The 21,946-nt window shown below is 39.0% G+C and overlaps 1 protein-coding gene across 16 annotated transcripts in view; it reads left to right on the forward strand.

The window, feature by feature from the left end:
* Positions 1 to 6,664, forward strand: part of PTPDC1 (protein tyrosine phosphatase domain containing 1) — an 86,090-nt gene extending 79,426 nt beyond the window's left edge. For 7 of the 16 annotated variants that reach the window (XM_068552383.1, XM_068552384.1, XM_068552386.1 and 4 more), the window contains 3 exons: positions 1,016 to 1,201; positions 3,670 to 3,780; positions 4,231 to 4,756. In XM_068552383.1, the coding sequence (XP_068408484.1) occupies positions 1,016 to 1,201; positions 3,670 to 3,780; positions 4,231 to 4,524 (591 nt within the window). In that variant the 3' untranslated portion in view covers positions 4,525 to 4,756. Of the gene's footprint in view, positions 1 to 1,015; positions 1,202 to 2,870; positions 2,967 to 3,669; positions 3,781 to 4,230; positions 4,757 to 6,325 lie in introns of those variants that run through there. The other 9 variants (XM_068552390.1, XM_068552392.1, XM_068552381.1 and 6 more) reach the window with 7 other exon arrangements.
* Positions 6,665 to 21,946: the final 15,282 nt, after the last annotated feature.

The raw sequence follows: 21,946 nt of genomic DNA on the forward strand, positions 1-21,946 counted from the left end.
CACAGACTGGGATAGAGCAGATCTGGGTTGGGAATGCGCTCTCGCACTTTGGGCTCCTGGGCAAGTTACTTCATCTTTCCTGAGCCCCCCAGTACATTTATCTGTAAAGGGGACCTCCTTGCTGGGTTGCTGTAAGAATCAGAGATAAGTCTTGTGTCATCGTTCCTGTCATACTATAAGTATTCTATGAATATTGGATGGGTGAATGAATGAATGGTGGCAATTATTCTGCTTATTACTATTGCAAACACGTATTTTATTTATTAAAAGCAAATCTGAACCCTATCAGAAATTAAGATTCTTATCTCACTTTTCCCCTGATCTCTGTGAGGTAAAGTTTTAAAATCTTAAATTATCTCCAGACATTTGGAGTATTGGCAAGACTTCCTAGTTATTTTACCCTATCAAATTTCAGAATACAGGGCTTGTTTGTTAAATTCTACATGGGATTCTAAAAAGGAATTTGAAAGAAATACGTATACCACATTTACTAACTTTTTGGCACTTTTACACTTTACACTTTTTCATTTACACTTTTTCATCTACCATTCTACTTCCTTGCAGTAAATATTTGTTTTGTTCCAAGGAGCCTGAAAAGGAAGGTTCCCTCTTCTTGAACTGTTTCTGTGGTCTCTAAACAAAGTGGAGAACTCAGGTTAATTAAGCCTTTCTTTGTACCAAGAGCTCTAACAGCCCTCTCAGTTAGTCAGTCCACCTGTGGGGTGGAGATGAACTTTACAAAGGGAAACTGAGACTTAGAGAAATTGCATGTCTTAGCCCAAGGTACTGCCTGGAAGTGGGGTCACTGGGAGGGGTCCCGATCTGCACCCCAGAGCCTAAGAGTTTACTCTCCTGGACAGCCTAAGGATCATCAGATGTCAAACCGTGCCTGCCTCCCTCTCCTCCTCTCTCCCTCACTTTGTCTCTCTCTTTCTCTTCCTCTCCCTCCTTTCCTGTCTGTCCTCTCCTCTCCTCTCTCCTTTCTTTTTCTCTTTCTTTCTTCCTTCCTTTTTAGAAAGAACTAAATTCCCGAGATGGAGCTTGGGAAAGAATATGTGGCGAAAGGGATCCTTTCATCCTGTGCAGTTTGATGTGGTCTTGGGTGGAGCAGCTGAAGGAGCCTGTGATAACCAAAGAGGACGTGGACATGTTGGTTGACAGATCTGCGGATGCCGCAGAAGCACTGTTTTTATTAGAGAAGGTAAAGTAGCTGTTGAACAGTTGGTGAAGTTAACTAAGGCCCTCAATACAAGTTTTACAGACTGAAAAAACCCATTATAAAAAAGAGAATTCACACAGAATCCCTTATCGGGGTCTAATTTAAATTTTTCCAAGGTAAGAGAAGAAATGCATCCCCAGTATAAACATTTAGAAGATACAAAAATAAAAAAGGAAAATACCCATAACCCCAGGAGAACTACTTTAAACATTTTCAAGTCTTTTCTTTCAATCTTACTGATGCATATGCTAACTTGGTAAAAATTATTTCACATACAACTTTATACTTCATTTTTGCTCAAAATTATAACATAGGTATTTTTCCATGTTTAAGTTTTTCATTAATGTTAACTTTAATGGGTAGGTAATGCTCTAACATGGGGATATGTTATAACTAACCACTTTTTCATTTTCAAGTATTTGTTTCTGCTTATTTACTGTGAGCATATAATGTGAATAACTGAGGTAGGTTGGAATATGCACTCATTTGTATTTCTTTAAAAAGGGTGTGTGTCACATATATACATTTATGTATATATTTTGTGTATGTATAAAATATAGAAGGAAAAATAAGAAACTGATAATGGTGGTTGCCTTTAGAACAGCAGTCCCCAACCTTTTTGGCACCAGGGAGTGGTTTCATGGAAGACAGTTTTTCCATGGAGTGGGTTGGGGGGAGGATGGTTTCAGGATAATTCAAGCACGTTACATTTATTGTGCACTTTATTTCCACTATTTTTATATTGTAATATATAATGAAATAATTATACAACTCACCATAATGCTGACAGGAGGCAGAGCTCAGGCAGTAATGCCAGTGATGGGGAACAGCTGTAAATACAGATGAAGCTTCGCTCACTCGCCCGCTGCTCACCTCCTGCTCTGCGGCCTGGTTCATAACAGGCCATGGACTGTTACCGGTCTGTGGCCTGGGGGTTGGGGACCCCTGCTTTAGAGAATAGTGGTAGGAGACAGTGGATCTAGGAAGCAAGGGAGACTTTTCATTGTAGATTCTTTTATACAATTTAATATTTTTAACCCTGAAGAGATATTAAATTTTCATTTATAAATAGGCTTTGTTTTGTTTTAGGAAACAATGTTATAATCAGCCTTGAGTAACCTACTACGCTGTGGTGTAAACACCTCATTGCTTCCAAATCTTCTACTACTACTATTACTACTTCATATAGACACACAGAGATACACACAGGCACTTGCTCACAGTTGTGTGATGCACATCTTTAAAGATAAGGTTTTTCCTGTATCTGCAGTCCTTTTCTTAGGCTATTTTCTGAGCATTTAAATTTTAGAGATGAAACAGGAGGGCGGATAAGGAAGGCAGTTAACTTTCATTGGGTGGCAATGGGCCAGGCCCTTGCTAGGTCATAATTTCTATTTTCACCTTTGTTCATCTCCATAACTCAGAGAGGTAGAGGCCCCACTTTTCAGAAAAGGGAATGTGAAGCAGTCTGCCCACAGTGTGCAGCATGTGTCAGAGCAGGATACAAACTCCGGCACAAAGGTCATGTACTTTCTGTCACATTGTGCTGTTTCCTCATCATTCACTCCAACCCTCACATGCAGGGCATTTACATTATTTAGAGTTTTTTTACTTTTATAGGCATCACTGTAATGATAATTTGTGCTTACAGGTTTTTCTGCATTTCAGATCATGTCCTTAGAGTAGATTTCCAGAAGTGAAATTAGTGGCTCTCAGGGGGCAACGTGTATTGAATGCGAACTGCTCCAGTGATGGAGTTTCTCCTTTGTTTCTCCAAAGTAAGCAACCCTCAGGAGTCAAGTTGGGGACACATTCCTCAGGGACCTTCCCCCTTATGTTATGGCATGCTCCTGGAGGGCTGTGGCTGTCTTTCTTCTTCTGTCCCTCCCCACTCAGTATTGTCTGCAACTGGCAAGACATGATGAAGGTACTGCGCGCTGAGTACCCAGCCATCTAGTCCACGTATTGCTGTGACGTGTCAGCATCTACTAGCCATACTGAAACGATTATGTCTAGAAACAACAAGAATGGATTGTCCTCAGTTCACTGCATGGAAGGCATTTGATTTTAAATTGCACTTACCTTCAGATTCAACTCTACTTTGTGTAATAACTAACCAGCTTTGATATTACCTACTGAAAGCTTTTCAAGTTAACACATAACCATAAACACTGGTAGAGCCCTTGGTAGATAGTTTAGTATTTGAGATCATGATTACTTGGTCACAGACCAGTTCTTGGCTAAGCAGTTGTTTTGAGTTTATTTCATGAGGCATTTTTTTTTTTAACATCTTCATTGGAGTATAATTGCTTTACAATGTTGTGTTAGTTTCTGCTATATAACAAAGTGAATCAGCTATATGTATACATATATCCCCTCCCTCTTGCGTCTCCCTCCCACCCTCCCTATCCCACCCCTAACTTGTTTGGTTTTGATTTCTGCAAAAACAGGGCCAGCAACAGACTATTCTTTGCGTGTTGCATTGCATAGTGAGCCTGCAGGTGATTCCTGCCAACGTGGAGGAAGCCGTTCTTGCACGTGCCATTAAAGCCTTCACTAAGGTGGGTGGCGCTCCTCTTTCCCCCTACAGACCACAGTCAGTATAATCTTTGTAAATCAGAATCCGAGGGTCACCAGCCTTCTCTAAAATAAACCTTTTGGCCATGTTTCCCTTTAATGGAAATGTGTTTGACATTTCTTGAAAATAGTTGCAAACTTTTGGCTAAAAAATATCAGTTTCCTAACGATATAAAAGGCTGAACTGTGGGGTTTTTGAAGGAAAACTTTGGAACAAAGAAGTTTTGTGTAGAGAGAAACAATTGAGTGTTGAGAAAATATTTTTAAATCATGTGCCTAGTAGAACTCAGAGAATCTTTTCTTGTTGAGCCAGTTCTACCTTGGGTCTGAACAAGAAACCATCTACTGAGAATTTAACATCCAACGTTAGCAGTTCGGTACCGTGTCTGGTTGGCAAATCCTAAGCAAAAAGTAAAAAAATGTTTCCTTTCCAGGCACATCCTTTTGGCCTGCAGCAGTCTTTCCTGGCTGAAAAAACACACCAGATTTCATACCAAGAGGAAAGGTGCCCTTGGGACCTCCCTGGTGGTCCAGTGGTTAAGAACCTGCCTTCCAATGCAGGGGACGCAGGCTCGATCCCTGGTCAGGGAACTAAGATCCCACACGCCACAGGGCAACTAAGCCCACGCGCCGCAACTGCTGACCCCTCACGCTCTGGAGCCCGCTTGCCACAACAAAAGACCCCGCATGCCACAACTAAGACCCGGTGCAGCCAAATAAATAAATAAATATTGATAGAAAGAAAATGTTCCCCTCACTTCTTAAACCAATTTGTTTGGTATCTCTCATATGTGATACAAAAATGTCATTAAACAAAGAACCCAGTTTTTCGATGACAGCATCTGTGGCAAACATTAATGATAATAGCACTTATTATTTGTACTCATTCACCAATCTCTTTCCCCATCCACTCTTTCTAAAGTGATGTCCTTCTTGCAGGTTTCTTTTTTCCTCATCTGATGCTTTACAGCACTAACCACTTTGCATCCTCTCAGTCTCTTCATGACTGTTTCCAGAGTCAGCGCCTCAAAACCAAAGTCATGTGATCCTTTACATCTCTGTTTATGTTTTCATAGACCCAGAGGCCACTGCTGTGTGGGGATGGTTGTGATTTGGTGTTTAACAAAGTATACAGTTCAAACTGTTGTTAATGTTAATACGTTTTTGCAGATAGGACAGACAAAATAATGATTAAGATAAAGTTAAATTTCTGAATTTAACTGAAAAAAATCCTGAATACTGGTCTCTCTGAAAGTGGTAGGAATTCTTTACAACTTCTGTTGACCTTTTAGGGGGATACTAATGAAAAGTTAAATATACCAGTTGTTCCAAATCTGTCTGTAAAAATGTTAGAATACCGTTCTTGGGTCTCTCCCCTTGTGCACAATCTTAGGAGCAAAGGCCCTGATAGCTTCTATTCCAGGCTAGCTCTTCAAGGAAATCTGTGTAGCATCTGCTTCCTGTGTAACAAAGATCATGTTTCCTTCAGGCCCAAGCTTAGCAGGCTTGCCACAGCTCCCTCATCAAACATGGGGGATTGCCTAAGCATGGAGTTCCTCAGCTGTGATGCAGACTCAACCTGTGCCCCTCTGCATCATCCCCAGGGGGCCTGGAGGGCAAGGGAACCCATGTGATTACGGAGCGTGTGCTGCCTTCAGTCATAAAGTTGTTTGTCTCTGACCCAGCAATCTCATGTCTTCTGCTAGCATCTATAAGGTGTGTTATCAGGGTGAAATCTCGGACCCTTCCCAGCCCTTCGTAAGGGAACAGGCTGCGCTCTCTCTCTCCAGGAGGGAAGGGATCACTGGCCAAGTGATCCTGATCCTTTCCTAAGGAGTCACACATTTCTTTGGCGATGGGAGTGGGGTGGAGGTGTGGTGATTGCTCTGGTTCTCCGTCCTGACATCACTCCTAACCCTGCAATACGGTGAACTTGGGTAAACAATCCAAATATGTATATGTGGTGCCTTCCCACCAATGGGAAAGGAAATTAACTTTATGGAGGTATTTATATGTGCCAAGCATGTGTTAGAGCCTCATATTTAGTACTAAGGAGATGGATGTTGTGGTCTTTATTTTACAGGAAGGTTAAGTATGACCTGAGGCTACAATTGCTGACAGGTGGAAAGCTAGGCGCCCCATTCAGGTCACCTCAGTCCAACAGTTAAGCTGGTGTGCATTGTTTTAATAAGGAGACCTTTCCCTTATACCATCCATGATTAGTCTCTGCATTCAAAACCCCCATCACACTCACTATTGACTGGCTTCATGAGTACAGTACATATCCAGGCACTAGATTTAATTTTTTTAGTTTTCATTCATAAATTTGGTATTGACATGATTGGTAGTTCTAATATAGTATTTTAATTAAAACTAGTGTGTGAAATGCATTGTGTGTGCTTTTTAATTGTGTATAATTTTGTTTATAAGTCTTTGTTTTTTTCTCCACGCCCTTTCTTTTCTCCCAAAATAAAGACTGGTTAAAATTCTTGTTATAGTATCCTGAATATAAATTTTCTTTGTTACCAGGTTAATTTTGATTCTGAAAATGGACCAATAGTTTACAACACCCTGAAGAAAATATTTAAGAACACACTGGAAGAAAAAAGAAAAATGACAAAAGATGGCCCTAAGCCTGGCGTTTAGTGAGGCTGACTTTCCCCTCGTGAATATTTCAGACCTGAAGATCTAGATGGCATTTCTGCTCATAGCTGAACAAGCTGAAATGTGGAACTGCTTCGTCTCATAGCACTTTATTTCAGATGCTCTTGGTTTGTGCTAAGAATGCTTGTTCCTGTTTGGAGCAATTATTTATTTTAAAATATCCTTGAGTTACATTTTTGTGTTGAAAAATTGCCATAAAGTTGGTGCCACTTCTTTTATTTATTTAACTGGATTAATATTGTTGTATTAATTTTTTAAGAATGCGGTGTTTACATCCTTATTCTTTTTGACATTTTGGAAAAAGTTGTAGCTCTTCTTTCCAAAACAATTATCTTATTGATGGAACTCTTCCTAGAGTTTTTACCAAATAGATAATTTTAGTAGTAAAACTTCACTGTGTGTCTATTCCCCAATACATGACCTAAGGAAGTCACCAGGTGTCTTAAACTGTTTTATATTTGTTAATAAGAAGGCAATTGACACAACATTTTTAAAGGATTTTTTAATATTTGTTTGAATTTGTTTTTTCTTTTTATAAATGTGGCAAAGGGTCTCAAATGTATTATTTTTCAGAGTGATTTAGTTTTACGTTAAAAGATTGACAGTGCAGTGTTTGGGACTTATTACTGTAGGAAATAGACTTGCTCTTTGTCAGGCTTCCAGACAACCTCACTGACCTCTGCTGTCACAGGCGGAAGGAGCAGTTCTCAACACATCAAACCTTATTCCCACTCCCCTGGGCTGTTGCTGAGCTGAGCAGCATCTTTACAGAGAGAGTGAGATCAGTGACAGGCAGTATGGGAAGCTGCAGGACTCCAGCAGAAAGAACTGTCTTACAGGGGCGGGCACCCTAGCCATAGCCTCTCCCCAGAGGCAGTTCTGTTCATGCCGATGTTGTGATAGCACGAGCACCAGCCCACACCTCCTAAATCTATCGTTCCATAAACCCAGTTGCCTCAGGGCCCTATCTTTGGCTGCTTTACTTCTATGAGAATTAAGACTTTTAAACTGAATTTGACTCAATGTAGGTTGCATTCATTTGGATAAGAGGAAGTAATTGCTCAAACTATTTTAGTTCCTTATAAACCAAACTATCAGCAATGGAAGCCATTAAATATTATTTAAATGAATATGTGGGGCACGAGAGGCCAAGCCACAGAACAGATAGTAGTTTTTCCCAATAAAAGTGATATTAAACCAATTTCTAACTAAAGCTACTACTTAATCTTAAAGACAGAATTTCAGGGGAAGTAAGGCTAATTTACAACAAGTGAAATTTCTCCAACTTGTGCATTTCTGAATCAAGCTCTAGCACATCAAAAATATTTTAGTCATTATTGGTCTTACTAACTCTAGTGGCAAATGCCAAATGCCACACTGTTTGAATTTTTTAGGAAATCAAATCCAGTGAATTTTAATGAACTGGGTTGCCCATTCCTGAAATTTCTTATTTTCAAGTGCCTGATCTGGGAAAGAAGGGGAGAGAACAATTACATTTATCCAAAGGTACATTATAAAAATATGTTTTTTACCTAAAAAGATGTTTATCCTCATCTCAGTCAGTCTCACGTGGGCAGGCACCACCATGGCTTATTTGGCAAGTGGCTTTTGGCTTGTGTGTCTGAAATGATCGTTTCAAATTAGAGGATGGATCCTGCACAGCCATGATGTGACTGCAGCAGTGCATGTCTAAAATCTAAGTGCACCAGCCTGAAAAAGAGAGATGGTGGGAGAAATTAATCAGACTGTATACAGTTTTTGTATTAATTTGAATAAAAGTGGGGAAAAAAACCCATAACCTTCGTCTTGTAGTTCTTTAGCTTGGTGCTCTTGAGATCCTGATGATAAAGATGTGGCTTTGTGATTAGAGTATCTTGATGGGCAGCCTGAGTTGCAGGCTGAATAGTCAGCTAGCCAGGCTCTAGTCAGTCCCCATCCTGTCGGTGCAGAATGACCAAGGGGTGGAGACCGCAGATAGGAGGGTTCTAAGAGGAATGTGTGAGGAAAATCTCAAGGTCGGCAAGATTCCTGCCTTCCTGTGTTTGAACTGGTGGGGAGTTCTTTGTAGCCCGGAGGATAGAAATCTACCTTCTGGAAGAAGTTACAGGGCTGCAAAATTTAGGTCAGCAGAGTGGAAAGGGCCAAAAGCGTACACATTCAGAACTTAACTACCATGGCTGAGCACATGCATTGTCTTGCTTACTTCTCTTACAAGACCAAGAGAGAAGTATTTTTCATACTTGGCTGACGAAAGAATTCCCCTCTGACTGACTTTGAACCATGCTCACCTCCCTCTTGAGGCCCTTTCAGCACTCGACTCCACGATGGCATTATAGAACATCATATTATCCATAACTTCAGTGAAAATATCCAACATTTTATTTCAGAGAATTTGCTGATGCTCTTTGAGATGAAGTGCTGCTGTTTTAGAGATTGCTTCATCTGTTTGCATAACTCAGAAATGCTATGCCGATCTACTTTCTCATAGCTTCAGCCGGCTTCCCAGTTCTATCTGAGAAAGAGTGTGTGCTTTCGTCGCTCTGGATTCCATGAAAATAACCATATATCATACTTCAATAGAGAGAAAGTTTCTCTATTTTCTCCTAAGTGGAGGACACTTACTCATATGCTTGGGTGCTATTTCTGGCTGTTCTCTAGAGGTCTAAACAAATTTCCAGAGATGCTATGTTGTAGACAATGCATGCCCCAAATTCTTGATATCTGAAGGCCCCCAAATAATTTGGGTGATTGTTTAAAAGTGATAGCTTACTCATAGGATCTTTGTTGTTGTTCAAAATTAATAAGCATTGATATACTTTCAGTGCAAGTGAACCAAGAACCACATTCCCTTTGGTGCTTTTTATTTTTATGAATGTGGCCCAAGATTAGCACCTTACCAAAGGAGCCCTTTTCATTGTTAGGTGTTGAAAATTATTTACAGATAAAATGGCAGGAGAAAAATTCAACAAATCCTGTTACACAGTGGTGCATTATTTTTTAGTTATGCTTTTAAGCATGAGCTGATCTCTGATTAGCCCAACGCTGACAATAAAACTGATTTATAAGTAATCACAATGGAGCCATTCAATAGTGGAGCTGTGGCAAACCTTCGTTCTAAGCCATCAACTAAAATATCCAGTCACTAAAAATAATGTCCCAATAAGACTTTAATATCATAAAACCTTTTGCACTCAAAATAAGTTTCATACATCCACTGCAATTTATATCACAATAGAAGGCTGTTACGCTCCTGCCTCCTGGCTTTTTTGATGAAAAGATGTCTTAAGAATGAAAAGAAGTTTTAAGATTGCCTCTGGGAGGCAAATGAAAACATGTTTTAAGATTGCCTCTTTGGGAGAGAAGTTATGTTTTTAGAATACTTTCCTACTTACATGACCATTTGATTACAGTCTTCAAATACTCCTTGGTTTTGATTTAGTGAATTGCTTTATCATTTTCTTTCTCCTCTTAAAGATAGAACAAGACTACTCAGACGTTGAATCAGGTTGAACCATATTGAATGGCCATTTCTGCAAGTCAAAAATTATCAAATATGGGCCATTTCATATGGTTCAACCTAATACTAAATTTAACGTACCTGGGACTGGTAGGTGACATTTTCTGAATTATTTTAGCAAAGTTTAGATGATCAATTATTTTCTAAGAATATCCTGTATGCTCACATTAGAGTTCCAATACAATTGGAAGAGACTAATATGAAACTCCTATTCGTTCAGCAGTTGATTTGTGCTACTCTGTGCTTGCACTCTGCTGATGCTGGGGACGCCCAGGAATCATTCCGTCATTCATCCCGCCATCAGGAGCCAAGTCTAGTGCATGTCTATATCTGCCACGTCACTTGTCCATGCTATCTTCTCCTTCCATCAGCACCCTGAGTTCTGCATTGTATGCCACCTCGCTACCCCCTTCAGTCCACACTTGCACTCTTTCTATACAATGCTGGAAGACTAATTCTCAACACTTATTATTCAGTTAACTCTGAATGTCCTTCAAAACTCGGTTCTGATCCCTTCAAACAGAATATGTTCTAACTCTTTGTTAAGTGTAATTAAGTTCAACTACCTGACGACCAAGGAGGTGGGGAGGTGTTATAGGTTGGATTATGTCCTAAAATTCATATGTTGAAGTCCTAATCCCCAGTACCTCAGAATGTGACTGTGTTTGGAGATAGGGCCTTTTAAGGGGTGATTAAGTTAAAAGGAGGCCCCGTATGTGTGGGCCCTAATCCAATCTGACTGCTGTCCTTCGAAGAAAAGATCAGGACACAGACATGCACAAAGGGAAGATATGAGGACACAGAGTATATGGCCATCTGCAAGCCAAGGAGAGGTCACCGGGGAACCCACGCTGCTGATACTTTCATCTTGGACTTGCAGCCTCCAGAATTGTGGGAAAATAAATGTCTGTTGTTTAATCCACCCATCTGTAGTATTTTGTTACAGCAGCCTGAGCTGACTGATACAGGAGGAAGCAAAATCTCTGCTCCTCCTCAGTGCTTACAGTGTACCTTGTGTGTGTTTATAGTTTTACTTCAAATAACACATTGCTTGGTTTATAAACTTCATGTAAACTGAAGGATGCAGTATGCATTCTCCTGTGACTTGCTTTTTTTTGCTCAACATGCTCCTCATATTTATGCGTGTTGATGTGTGATCTATGTGTTATCTGCTGAGTGGTATTTCATTATGTGGATATACCACCATTTATCCCTTTGACTTGTGATAGACACTTGGTGGTTTGTACTTGTACATTAGTATAAACACATGAGTGCACACATGCAAGTTTCTCTAACCTGTGTAGCTCAGAGTGGAATTTATGGGTTTTAAGGTATGCACATGTCCAGTTTCCTATGCAATAAGAAAGCATTTCTAAAAATGTTTGTACCTGTTTACACTCCCAGCGGCCATGAATGAGAGTTCCCATTGCTCTGCATCCTTGTCAACACTTAGTACTGTCTGATGAGTGCTTGATTTTTGCCAGATCTAGTTGATGGAGATAGTGTTCCAATATGTTATTACATGTTTGGGGACATTTGTGTTTCCTCTTCTCTCAAGTGTGTGTTCACATGCATCTCTGTCTCTCACAGGACTTAAACATAGGATGCTGGATTTGTTGATATTCTTTCTTTTCATCCATGGAACTGCTACTCCTAGTGTAATACTGGGTGCATAGAAGGGATTCAACAAATGTGGGTAAAAGAAAGGGAAGGGGGTAGAGGAAAGGAGGGGCGATCCCTGATGTCAGTGTATACAGAAAAAATACCTAGGGCAATTATATTTAAAAACAAGAGAGTGGAGTGTATAGGGGCATAATGGAAGTAATATTTCTCCACTTCATTCAAAGTAGTAAAATATCCGTGCCAGTAGACGGTGCCAAGTTACGTATGTAATACCTACAGTAAGCACTAGGAAAACTATGCAAAGTGATACTCTCACAAACGATAATCAAGATGGACTTTCTTTTAACGTTCAAATAACTACAACAGGAAAGAAAAGAAACAAGAATGAGGAACACAAAGCAAGCAAACAATAAAATGACTGACTTAAGTTCTAACAATTACCTAAATTCAGATGGTCTAAATGCACCAATTAAAAGACAGATTGGCCAAGTGGATAAAAAATTATTTAAAAGTCCTGTCTGCCAGAAACATTAAAATACAATGTTATAGATAGGTTATAGCATACATTATTTTTTAAAAAGCAGAATGGTTATATTAGTATCTGATAAAGTAGACTTTAGAGCAAAGAAAATTACAGAAACATTACACAATGATAAAAGGATCAACCCACCAGGGACACACAATCCTGAACACGTACACATCAACCATCAGAGCGTCCAGTTACATGAAGCAAAACCTGATAGAGCTGAAAGGAGAAATAGACAAAGCCACAATTAGGGTTGGGACTTAAGCATCCCACTCTCAGCAACTGAGAGACTACGTGACAGAAAGCAAAACTGTAGAGTCACTGATACACACATACATGCATATGACAGTGGATTCTGCATACACAAATGCACACAACAAACACTGGCTCCTCTGCAGCAGTTCTGACTGGTTTATCTCAGGACCCCTTTGCTCTCCTAAGAATCATTAAGTTCCTCAAAGAGGTTTTGCTTATTTGTATTGTATTTATTGATATTTATATATATTAGTAATTGACAAATTTCTAAAATAATTCATTTAAAAGAACAAAAACCTGTTCTGTACTTCTTAACATAAATGTCTTTGTGAAAAATAACTATATTTTTAAATGAGTGGCATTGTTTTTAATTTTTGAAAATCTCTTTAGGGTCTAACAAGAGAAGACAACTGGACTCTCATATCTGCCTCTGCATTCATTTTGTTATACTATCACACATCTTGTAATCACTGGAAAACTCCACTCTACATTCATGAAAGTGAGAAATGCATGTAACATCTTTTTTTTTTTTATTTTTTTATTTATGGCTGTGTTGGGTCTTCGTTTCTGTGTGGGAGCTTTCTCTAGTTGCGGCAAGTGGGGGCCACTCTTCATCGCGGTGCGCGGGCCTCTCACTATCGCGGCCTCTCTTGTTGCGGAGCACAGGCTCCAGACGCGCAGGCTCAGTAGTTGTGGCTCACGGGCCCAGTTGCTCCGCGGCATGTGGGATCTTCCCAGACCAGGGCTCGAACCCGTGTCCCCTGCATTGGCAGGCAGACTCTCAACCACTGCGCCACCAGGGAAGCCCTAACATCTTAATGCTATAATGAAAAAGTTTGAAGCTTGAAGACACCCTGAAAGAGTCTCAAGTCCCTCACAGGTAGCCCTGACAGTGTATGACCTCTATCAACTCAAAATTAACAACCCAAATCTCCTTTCCAAGAAAGCCTCCCACTAAGGAGATGCTGCTGGAAGTAGAATTCAATTTGACAAGGAGGGAGAACTTGAGGGCAAAGGAAAAGAAGATCTTTTTAAAAGTTGGGAGAGGAACAGAAAGTATGAGTTGTTGTTGTTTTTTCTCATCACTTTTCAAAAACCACAGAGAAAGAAGCCCTGAAACCATGAAGGTAGGGAAGCCGTTCTGCCCCATCTCACATAGCATGAGCAACAATCCCATATAAAATTATTAAAAGAACAAAAAAGATTAACGGATTAGGTGCAGAATAACATCCCTGAGTAAAGAAAGGATGCCAGAAAAATACGCTTGCAAGTACTTACCTAATATTTAAATGAGCTTTAAAAATTAAGATTATAGAAGCTATGATAGAATAGCAAAAAATTAGAATATGAAAAACTCAGAAATGAGATGACTGGATAAAAAGAAGTCCGGAAAAAACAGATGAACTCAAGAAAGAATTAGAAATAAAAAGGAAAACTTTGAGAAACTGAAAATTAAACTAGATGGAACACAAGAGCAAGTAAATCCAAGAGAAACAAAGGTGGGAAGGAGGAAAACAAATTTACAAAGTAAGATTAAAAAGATTTGAGAGGGGCTTCCCTGGTGGCGCAGTGGTTGATAATCTGCCTGCCAATGCAGGGGACACAGGTTCGAGCCCTGGTCTGGGAAGATCCCACATGCCGCGGAGCAACTGGGCCCGTGAGCCACAACTACTGAGCCTGCGCGTCTGGAGCCTCTGCTCCGCAACAAGAGAGGCCGCGATAGTGAGAGGCCCGCGCACCGCGATGAAGAGTGGCCCCCACTCGCCGCAACTGGAGAAAGCCCTCACACAGAAACGAAGACCCAACACAGCCAAAAATAAACATAATAAATAAATAATAAATAAAAATTAAAAAAAAAAAAAAAGATTTGAGAAAAGTGATAGATACAGAAGACAGTCAAAGAAGATTCAACATAAGTATAATAGGAATTTCAAAAAAAGAAAGCCAAAATAATGGAAAAAACAAATTATAAACTGTAATACCAAAAAAATTGTTCAGTAAAAGAAGACTTAAAAGGATATACTAAAAGTTCACTCCATTTATCATTACATGGGAAAATCGACCCAGACTGGCCAACAATGACACATATTCTAGTAAAATTATTGGATTTTAAAGGAAAAAGAAAAGCCTCTTTGGACAATCAGACAAAAAGACCAAGTCATTTAAAAGGGAAGTAAAATCAGACTGACATCAGACTTTTCAAAAGCAACACCATGCCAGAAGGTAAATGATACATGAGTATCTTGTTAAAATGTCAAGCTATTACCTGAGCTATTTACAGATTCAATGCAATTCCAACAGCCCCCCCTTTTTTTTTTTTTTGAAGAAATGGAAAAAAGGATTTTGTTTCCAAGCAATGCAACCGTTATATATAAAGGCCACACATTTGTATGAACATAAAATAACTCAGAGAATATTATTCACATGAGTCCTTCCTAAGGAGTCTCCTAGACTTGGGATCAGGCCGAATCCAACCCACCACTTGTTTTTGTACAATGCATGAGCCATACAAAAAGTATAAAATATCTGTGAGTCCATAATTATATAAGTAAGTGAGCAATAGATAAGTGGAGGAGATGAGACAAATCTCCTCTGAAGAATTCCAGATTAATTTAGGTAGATACTCTTCTCTTCCCCACTAAAATGTGGGATGCACTTAGTAAGTTGCTTCCAGAAAGTATAATATGGAAGAGGACAGGAAGGTGTATCAGTTTACAGTGGAGAAAACTGGGAAACAGGTCCTGGCCTGGGAATCAAGGTCAATATCATCAGTAGTAAGTCATGTTGATAGCATTTTTCCATGGCATGACATGGGGAGAAAGGCACTTTACCTCTGTGGTCATCCTCCCCAAAACCCATAAGTCCAGTCTAACCATGAGGAAAACATCAGGCAAATCCAAACTGTGGGACATTCATCAAAAAACCTGGGAAGTCCTCCTCAAAACTATCAAGTTAATCAAGGACCAGGAAAAGCTGAGAAACTCTCACAGCCCAGGGGAGGCTAAGGAGACATGATGACTAACTGTGATATCCAAGATTGAATTCTGGAACAGAAAAAGAACATTGGGAGAAAATTGGTGAAATCCAAGTGAAGTGTCGAGTTTAGTTAAGAGCAATGTACCAATGTTGGTTTCTTACTTGTGACAAACATACCATGGTGATATAGAATGTTAACAGTAGGGAAATTGAGTCAGGAATATATAAGAATTCTACTCTTTCTTTGAAATTTTTGTGTTAAGCTAAAACTATCTTTAAAAGTTTATTGTTTTAGGGGCTTCCCTGGTGGCGCAGTGGTTAAGAATCCACCTGCCAATGCAGGAGACACGCGTTCGAGCCCTGGTCTGGGGAGATCCCACATGCCGCAGAGCAACTAAGCCCGTGCGTCACAACTACTGAGGCCGGGTGCCACAACTACTGAAGCCTGTGCGCCTAGAGCCCATGCTCCGCAACAAGAGAAGCCACCACAATGAGAAGCCCATGCACCACAACGAAGAGTAGCCCCTGCTCGCTGCAACTAGAGAAAGCCCACGCGCAGCAACAAAGACCCAATGCAGCCAAAAATAAATAAATTTATGAAAAAAAAAGTTTATTGTTTTAAAAAGACAATCTTAAGGTGTATTATGGACTAAATCTTTGTGTCTCCCCAAAACTCATATATTGAAACCCTAATTCCCACTGTGTCTATTTGGACATAGGGCCTGTGAGGAGATGATACAGGTTAAATGAGGCCATAAAGGTGGGACCCTAATATGAGAGGGCTGGTGCCCTTATAAGAAGAGGAAGAGACACCAGAGTTTTCTCTCTGCCCTGTGGGGACACAGGGAGAAGTTGGCTGTCTACAAACCAGGAAGTGAGTCCTCACCAGGAACCAACCTGCCAGACCTTAATCTCAGATTTACAGCCTCTAGAACTGTGAGAAAATAAATTTCTGTTGTTTAACTCACCCAGTCTATGGAATTTTGTCGTGGCAGCCTCAGCAGACTAATATGAGGTGTATGATTATACTATGGTAGTATATTTGGCAATATATTGTATATATTGTATATATTGTATTTGGCAATATATTGTATATATTGTATTTCATTGTATATATGCACAGGAGGCTAGTAATATTTCATTGTATATATGCACAGGAGGCTAGTAGAACACTACAAAGAGGGACAATCAGATTATGAATTCATGATGCTACTATACACAACAACTTGTGAAATATTTGCCAAAAACTAGAAATGGAATCACATATAAGTTTATCAGTTGTTAAAGACAACTTGGGGATGCAACCAGAATCTCCATTCTCTGGGAAACTATATAGGACAAATGACCAGATTTCTTCAGTAAATAAATCACAAGGGAGGGAATCTGTAGATTTAAAAAGACCTGTCTGCCAAATGCAACGTATAGACCTGGGCAGGATCCTGATATGAACAAACTATTATAAAACAGCAATGACAACAACATCTATATAGTTGATGATATCATGGAATTGTCATTTCCTTTTTTAAAAAGTCATATTTTAAAGATATAAGCTGAAGTACTTACAAATAAAATGATGCAATGTCTGTAATTTGTTTCAAAATTACCTAATGGGAGAAAGGGTCTCCTAAGATCAGGGCAGAGTTACAGATGAAACAAGATTGGTCATAAATTAATCATTGTTAAAGCTGGTTGTTGGGTATATAGGGATTCATTTTCTCTGTTTTTGTATACCTTTGAAATTTTCCATGATGCAAAGTTTAAAAAAGAAAAGCAATATGTACAATGTATTATTTTTCAACTTACATAAATTTCTGTATATGACCTCCCCTGCTAGCCAAGACGGAAAAACAGAGACCGTATTTACCTCACTCCTGAAACAAGAATACACACACACACACACACCAGCACCACCACCCCCAACAACAACAATTACAATATTTAAGAAACTGGACCTCAGACAACAAAAGACAGTGATCTTTGGGAGATGGGAAACAAATGTTGTGAGCCGCAATATTGCCACAACTTACTGTCCTGAGAAAGTTTCCAGACTGTGGCAGAGAAAAGGAGACTGAGAACAGCCTGACGGTTTCCTACTGGAGGAAATGGAGATGAGAGTCAGGAGAGACCAGGTGGCTAGAGCTGCTGGACAGAGTGCCACCCAGGAGAGAGCTGCACAGGCAGGAGCCCAGAGATCTGCAGAGGGCCCCCTTGGGTGCTCAGCTGAGTACTGATCATTTCATACATGAGGAAATTACCATATAAACAAACAGAAAAGAAAAAAACAGATCATCATCTTCAAGAGACACAGAAAAAGCATTTGACAAAATCCAACATCCATTTCTGATAAAAATTCTCATCAAATAATAGAAAGGAACTTCCTCAACCTGCTGAAGGGCATCTACAAAAAGCCTACAGCATGTATAAGGATGAAAGTCTCAGTGCTGTCCCCATAAGATTAGGAACAAATCAGGGAGGGCTGCTCTTACCAGTCCTATTCAACATTGTACTGGAGGTTCTAGTTAGTACAGTCAGACAAGAAAAGAAATAAAAGGCATCGAGAGTAAAAAGTAAAAACAAATTTTTTATTAATTTTTATGGGAGTATAGTTGCTTTACAATGTTGTGTTAGTTTCTGCTGTACAGCAAAGTGAGTCAGCTATACATATACATATGTCCCCTCTTTTTTGGATTTCCTTCCCATTTAGTTCACCACAGAGCACTGAGTAGAGTTCCCTGTGCTATACAGTAGGTTCTCCTTAGTTATCTATTTTATACATAGTAGTGTATATATGTCAATCCCAATCTCGCAATTCATCCCCTCTCCCTTCCTTCCCTGGTATCCATATGTCCGTTCTCTACGTCTGTGTCTCTATTTCTGCTTTGCAAATAAGTTCATCTGTATCATTTTTCTAGATTCCACATGTAAGTGAATATTACACAATATTTGTTTTTCTCTTTCTGACTTACCTCACTCTGTATGACAGTCTCTAGGTCCATCCAAATCTCTGCAAATTGCACAATTTTGTTCCATTTTATGGCTGAGTAATATTCCATTGTATATATGTACCATATCCTCTGGGTTTTTCTTGAATTTTATTTTATTTTTTTATACAGCAGGTTCTTATTAGTTATCCATTTTATACATGTTAGTGTATATATGGCAATCCCAATCTCCCAATTCATCACACCACCACCACCACCCCTGGCCACTTTCCCCCCTTGGTGTCCATACATTGGTTCTCTACATCTGTGTCTCTATTTCTGCCCTGCAAACCAGTTCATCTGTACCATTTTTCTAGGTTCCACATATATGCGTTAATATAGGATATTTGTTTTTCTCTTTCTGACTTACTTCACTCTGTATGACAGTCTCTAGATCCATCCACGTCTCAACAAATGACCCAATTTTGTTCCTTTTTATGGCTGAGTAATATTTCATTGTATATATGTACCATATTTTCTTTATCCATTCATCTGTCAGTGGGCATTTAGGTTGCTTCCATGACCTGGTTATTGTAAATAGTGCTTCAATGAACATTGGGGTGCATGTGTCTTTTTAAATTATGGTTTTCTCTGGGTATATGTCCAGTAGTGGGATTGCTGGGTCATATGGTAATTCTATTTTTAGTTTTTTAAGACACCTCCATACTGTTCTCCGTAGTGGCTGTATCAATTTACACTCCCACCAACAGTGCAAGAGGGTTCCCTTTTCTCCACACCCTCTCCAGCATTTGTTATTTGTAGGTTTTCTGATGATGCCCATTCTAACTGGTGTAAGGTGATATCTCATTGTAGTTTTGATTTGCGTTTCTCTAATGATTAGTGATGTTGAGCAGCTTTTCATGTGCCTCTTGGCCATCTGTATGTCTTCTTTGGAGAAATGTCTATTTAGGTTTTCTGCCCATTTTTGGATTGGATTGTTTGTTTCTTTAATATTGAGCTGCATGAGCTGTTTATATATTTTGGAGATTAATGCTTTGTCCGTCGATTTGTTTGTAAATATTTTCTTTCATTCTGAGGGTTGTCTTTTCATCTTGTTTGTAGTTTCCTTTGCTTGGCAAAAGCTTCTAAGTTTCATTAGGTCCCATTTGTTTCTTTTTGTTTTTATTTTGATTACTCTAGGAGGTGGATCAAAAAAGACCTTCCTATGACTTATGTCAGAGTGTTCTTCCTATGTTTTCCTCTAAGAGTTTTATAGTGTCCAGTCTTACATTTAGGTCTCTAATCCATTTTGAGTTTATTTTTGTGTATGGTGTTAGGGAGTGTTCTAATTTCATTCTTTTACATGTGGCTGTCCAGTTTTCCCAGCACCACTTCTTGAAGAGACTGTCTTTTCTCCATTGTATATCCTTGCCTCCTTTGTCATAGATTAGTTGACCATAGGTGTGTGGGTTTATCTCTCTGGGCCTTCTATCCTGTTGCATTGATCTATGTTTCTGTTTTTGTGCCAGTACGATATTGTCTTGATTACTGTAGCTTTGTAGTATATTCTGAAGTCAGGCAGTCTGACTCCTCCAGCTCTGTTTTTTTCCCTCAAAACTGCTTTGGCTATTCAGGGTCTTTTGTGTGGCCACACAAATTGTGAAATTTTTTGTTCTAGTTCTGTAAAAAATGCCATTGGTAATTTGATAGGGATTGCATTGAATCTGTAGATTGCTTTGGGTAGTATAGTCATTTTCACAATAATGATTCTTCCAATGCAAGAACGTGGTATATCTCTCCATCTGTTTGTATCATCTTTAATTTATTTCATCAGTGTCTTATAGTTTTCTGCATACAGGTCTTTTGTCTCCCTTGGTAGTTTTATTCCTAGGTATTTTATTCTTTTTGTTGCAATGGTAAATGGGAGCGATTCCTTAATTTCTCTTTCAGATTTTTCATCATTAGTGTATAGGAATGCAAGAGATTTCTGTGCATTAATTTTGTATCCTGCTACTTTACCAAATTCATTGATTAGCTCTAGTAGTTTTCTGGTAGCATCTTTAGGATTCTCTATGTAGAGTATCATGTCATCTGCAAACAGTGATAGTTTTACTTCTTCTTTTCCAATTTGTATTCCTTTTATTTCTTTTTCTTCTCTGATTGACATGGCTAGGACTTCCAAAACTATGTTGAATAATAGTGGACATCCTTGTCTTGTTCCTGATCTTAGAGGAAATGCTTTCAGTTTTTCACCATTGAGAATGATGTTTGATGTGGGTTTGTTGTATATGGCCTTTATTATGTTGAGGTAGGTTCCCTCCCTGCCCACTTTTTGGAGAGTTTTTATCATAAATGGGTGTTGAATTTTGTCAAAGCTTTTTCTGCATCTATTGAGATGATCATATGGTTTTTATTCTTCAATTTATTAATATGGTGTATCACATTGATTGATTTGCATATATTGAAGAATCCTTGCATCCCTGGGATAAATCCCACTTGATCAATGAGTATGATCCTTTTAATGTGCTGTTGGATTCTGTTTTCTAGCATTTTGGGGGGGATTTTTGCATCTATATTCATCAGTGATATCGGTCTGTACTTGTCTTTTTTTGTGGTATCTTTGTCTGGTTTTGGTATCAGGGTGATGGTGGCCTCATAGAATGAGTTTGGGAGTGTTCCTTCCTCAGCAAATTTTTGGAAGAGTTTGAGAAGGTTGGGTGTTAGCTCTTCTCTAAATGTTTGATAGAATTCACTTGTGAAGCCATGTGGTCCTGGACTTTTGTTTGTTGGAAGATTTTTAATCACAGCTTCAATTTCATTACTTGTGATTGGTCTGTTCATATTTTCTCTTTCTTCCTGGTTCAGTCTTGGAAGGTTATACCTTTCTAAGAATTTGTCCATTTCTTCCAGGTTGTCCATTTTATTGGCATAGAGTTGCTTGTAGTCGTCTCTTAGGATGCTTTGTATTTCTGCGGTGTCTGTTGTAACTTCTCCTTTTTCATTTCTAATTTTATTGATTTGAGTCCTCTCCTTTTTCTTGATGAATCTGGCTAATGGTTTATCAATTTTGTTTATCTTCTCAAAGAACCAGCTTTAAGTTTTATTGACCTTCGCTATTGTTTTCTTTGTTTCTTTTTCATTTATTTCTGCTCTGATCTTTATGATTTCTTTCCTTCTGCTAACTTTGGGTTTTGTTTGTTCTTCTTTCTCTGGTTCCTTTAGTTGTAAGGTTAGATTGTTTATTTGAGATTTTTTTTGTTTCTTGAGGTAGGCTTGTATTGCTATAAACTTCCCTCTTAGAACAGCTTTTGCTGCATCCCACAGGTTTTGGATCATCGTGTTTTCATTGTCATTTGTCTGTAGGTACTTTGTGATTTCCTCTTTGATTTCTTCAGTGATCTCTTGATTATTTAGTAACGTATTGTTTAGCCTCCATGTGTTTGTGTTTTTTACGTTTTTTTCCCTGTAATTGATTTCTAATCTCATAGTGTTGTGGTCAGAAAAGATGCTTGATATGATTTCAATTTTCTTAAATTTAGTGAGGCTTGATTTGTGACCCAAGATGTGATCTATCCTGGAGAATGTTCCATGAGCACTTGAGAAGAATGTGTATTCTGCTGTTTTTGGATGGAATGTCCTATAAATATCAATTAAATCATCTGGTGTAT

This window comes from Eschrichtius robustus, chromosome 10 (assembly GCF_028021215.1).
Source record: "Eschrichtius robustus isolate mEscRob2 chromosome 10, mEscRob2.pri, whole genome shotgun sequence".
Lineage (NCBI taxonomy): Eukaryota > Metazoa > Chordata > Mammalia > Artiodactyla > Eschrichtiidae > Eschrichtius > Eschrichtius robustus.